This window comes from Plectropomus leopardus, unplaced genomic scaffold, assembly GCF_008729295.1.
Source record: "Plectropomus leopardus isolate mb unplaced genomic scaffold, YSFRI_Pleo_2.0 unplaced_scaffold26606, whole genome shotgun sequence".
Lineage (NCBI taxonomy): Eukaryota > Metazoa > Chordata > Actinopteri > Perciformes > Serranidae > Plectropomus > Plectropomus leopardus.
Genome location: NW_024628942.1, coordinates 1 through 3,215, shown reverse-complemented (window position 1 = coordinate 3,215; position 3,215 = coordinate 1). Strand labels below are relative to the sequence as shown.

The following is a 3,215-nucleotide window of genomic DNA, read 5'->3' as shown; positions in this document are numbered from 1 at the left end:
GTGTACCCGGTGAGTACTGTGACGTGTACCCGGTGTGTACTGTGACGTGTACCCAGTGTACTGTGGCGTGTACCCGGTGTACTGTGGCGTGTACCCGTTGAGTACTGTGACGTGTACCCGGTGTACTGTGACGTGTCACCTGCCAGGCTGCTGATGAACCTCTCCTGCCTGTTCTGGTAGAACAGGTGAGAGCTGAAGATCAGCTCCAGACTCTTGTTGCTCGCCTCCCGGACGCACGCCGCCAACATCTCGTCCAGCAGCGCCATCTCCTGGTCGCGAACGCCGCTGACACTCGCCAGAGTGTGTTTGACCAGACGCAAGATCTTCCTGAAGGTCGGAACAAAGAGACGTCACAAATACTGAGATCAAACTGATTTTTTATGTTTTTCTGTGAATCAAAACTCGTAAACATGACCTGAAGAAACACAAACATCTGGATTTTATCAGCGAGTTAATATCCAAAGCTTTGAACTCAAAATTCAGCTGAAGGAGCTGATGAATTTGTACCGTAAAAAAAAAAAAAATTCAGTTGAGACACAAATTGAGTGCTTCACCTCAGTTTGGGATCTAACAGGAAAAAAAAGGATTTTTTTTTCTTTCAAAGTTTTGGAATTATTTAGAAACACATTTGACACATTTTTTTCTTCAAACAGGTTTGGCTATTTTTAAACAAAAAATGATGGCTGATTTTTTCCCAAAAAAATTGGCTTTTTTTTCTCTTTAAAAATGTTTTTGGCAAATTTTAGAGGTAAACATTTCAGTGCTTTTTTTGTTGTTTTTGTTTTGTTTTTCATAAAAAATACTGTGGCAATTTTTCTTTCCTTTAAATTTTTTTTTAAATAAAAAAATGTTGGCCATTTTCTTTGTCTTATGTGCTTAGGTGATTTTCAAGAAAAGATGCTCACAAGTTTGGAAGATATATTTTCTTTAAAAAAGTTTAAGAAAAAAGTTTAAAGAAAAACAATTAATGAAGTCTTTTTCTTCAAAAATATTTGGCAACATTTTATTTTTTAATTAAAAATGTGGGCAGTTTTTCTCATTAAATTTTTTGGCATTTTTTTTCTTTAAAAGTCTTTACAAACGACCCCACCTATCAGTCAGAAAATGTAAAACTAGAAGTTGGATTTTCAGATTTCCGACGGCCTTAAAACACATCATTTGTTATCCTTCAGGTTTGTAAAACAAGATTCAAGGACTTTCCAGATTTTTCATGACTGGACTAGTCCGTCTCTCACCTGTTGGCGAGCAGCTGTTCGGGGTTTGGACATGTGTTGTTGCTGTCGGCAGTGGCGGCGTTAGCGCCCCCTGTGGTGGTGTCAGCGCCCCCTGTGGCGGATTCCTGCGGCTGCAGCGAGCGCCACTTGAGTCTGTAGTAGGAGAGCAGCAGGAAGAGCGTCTGCGGGTGGCGCTCTCTCTCCAGGTTCTTCTCCAGGCCGGCCAGGCAGGCCTCGGTCAGCGGGTGCTGGCTGCCCGGGTGCAGCTTCATGCTAGAGCTGAACACCATCGACAAGTCCTTCTGGTTAAACTGGTTCAGTCTGGACTGAGACTCCGCCTCCAACACCTGGACCACCTGAGAGTCACTGGGAAGACCTGCAGAGACACACACACTGCTACACCTGAGGGGCCACACCTGAGGGGGGCTTACCTGTAAAGCCTCACAGCCGCCCCCCACAGAACAAACAGAGTGGCAGACTCACCAAGCGCCGCCACCGCGTACAGGCAGTTCACGATGCTGAAGTTGTCGAACTTGGCGCAGTCGTTGACGATGGCGCTGCAGAGCGTCTGGAAGTCCTGGTGCTCCAGGATCTGGCGCCCATCTCCTCCCTCTGCTACTCCTGCTCCCCCCGAGGCCTCGGCGTCGTCCCCTGCGCCTCGTGGTGGCAGCGTTGCCTGCAGCAACTGTCCGATCTTCTGCAGGGCGACAGGGTAGTGGTTGTGGGAGATCTTGGCGGGGTTTTGGGTGACCCAGCGCAGCACCTCGTCGGGGCGCCGCGAGCGCTCGATCAGGCGCTTCATAGTGAAGAATGTGTCGTAGCTCATCTTCTCGTGGATGAAGTTCCACGTCTTCTTCTTGCTGCTGGAGGCGGCAGCGACCCCTGTGGCTGAAGCACCATACGTGTGGAAGTGGTGCTGGTAGTGAGGGGGCAGCGGGGGCGGGGCCAGGTGTGCGGGCTGCGGGTGGTAGTGGTGGTGGAAGTGCGCCCCTCGGTGGGCATCGGGTCGACCCTGGTACAGCGGATAGGCGGGGGGAGGCGGGGCTGGGTGATGGGGGAGGTGGGGGTGAGGTGCGTCGAGCACGGCCAGCCCCGCCCTCCGGCCCTGTTTGACCCCTCCTCCTCCCCCACCTCCTCCTCCTCCTCCCCCCATGCTGCCGTAGAGACGGGTGGCGTACATGTCAGCTGGCTGAGCGGCGCGGCGTTGAGCTCGGCTCAGGAGGCGCCACGCAGGGGACAGACACAGCATAGTCCAACGGCCAGGATGCCAGGAGGAGACGCACCACGACTCCTGCAGGGGGGAGGACAAGAGATCAAAGTCACCTGCACCTGTACTCCTCCTCCTCACCCGTCCTGCTCCTCACCTGTCCTCCTCCTCCTCATAGGGCTGGGTGATGTGGAAACAAGTCTGATGATCCTTTTTTAAATATCAGTGATATCGATATATATCACGGTTTACATCAAATCAGTATTTCTGTCGAGCTTAAAGGTTCCTTTGACTCCTCAGTGAGATATGAAGATATCATCAGGTTCATTTAGGTTAAATATTTATTTTCTGTCAGACATTGAACATGACAAATATACTGTAGAACAGCATCACCAGCTGGAGGACCTATTCTACTAAAACTCACAGAGGTCCAGGTACTAAAATGTCCTCCCAGCAAAGGTCCGAGCCTCATACCTAAAATCAGTATCACCATTAACTGATAATTTACTTTGATTACAATTAAAGAATGATTATTATTTTTATTTATGTTTTGCTTTTTTGTGGTTTGTTTTTTGTCCTCATAGTTCACTGACACAGTGTCATGTGACCATGGTGTGTTGGAGTGTAATAAACATATGATTTATTATTATAAATTAAACTTTCCAGCATTATATAAAAATGAAAAGCTCCATCTGAAACAAACTTCAGGTAAATTGAAGCACATTGTGCTGATAATAGGCCAACCTCTCCTGCAGTCAGGAGAGGTTGGCCTATTATCAGCACAATGTGCTTCA

The 3,215-nt window shown here is 48.1% G+C and overlaps 1 protein-coding gene across 1 annotated transcript; it reads right to left on the bottom strand.

The window, feature by feature from the left end:
• Nucleotides 1–73: 73 nt before the first annotated feature.
• On the bottom strand, nucleotides 74–2,505 carry LOC121967003 (the record flags this gene model as incomplete). The annotated part of the gene is made up of 3 exons (XM_042517063.1): nucleotides 74–327; nucleotides 1,236–1,590; nucleotides 1,698–2,505. Coding segments are annotated over 3 exons (1,417 nt in total), but the record flags the coding sequence as incomplete, so codon positions are not given.
• Nucleotides 2,506–3,215: the final 710 nt, after the last annotated feature.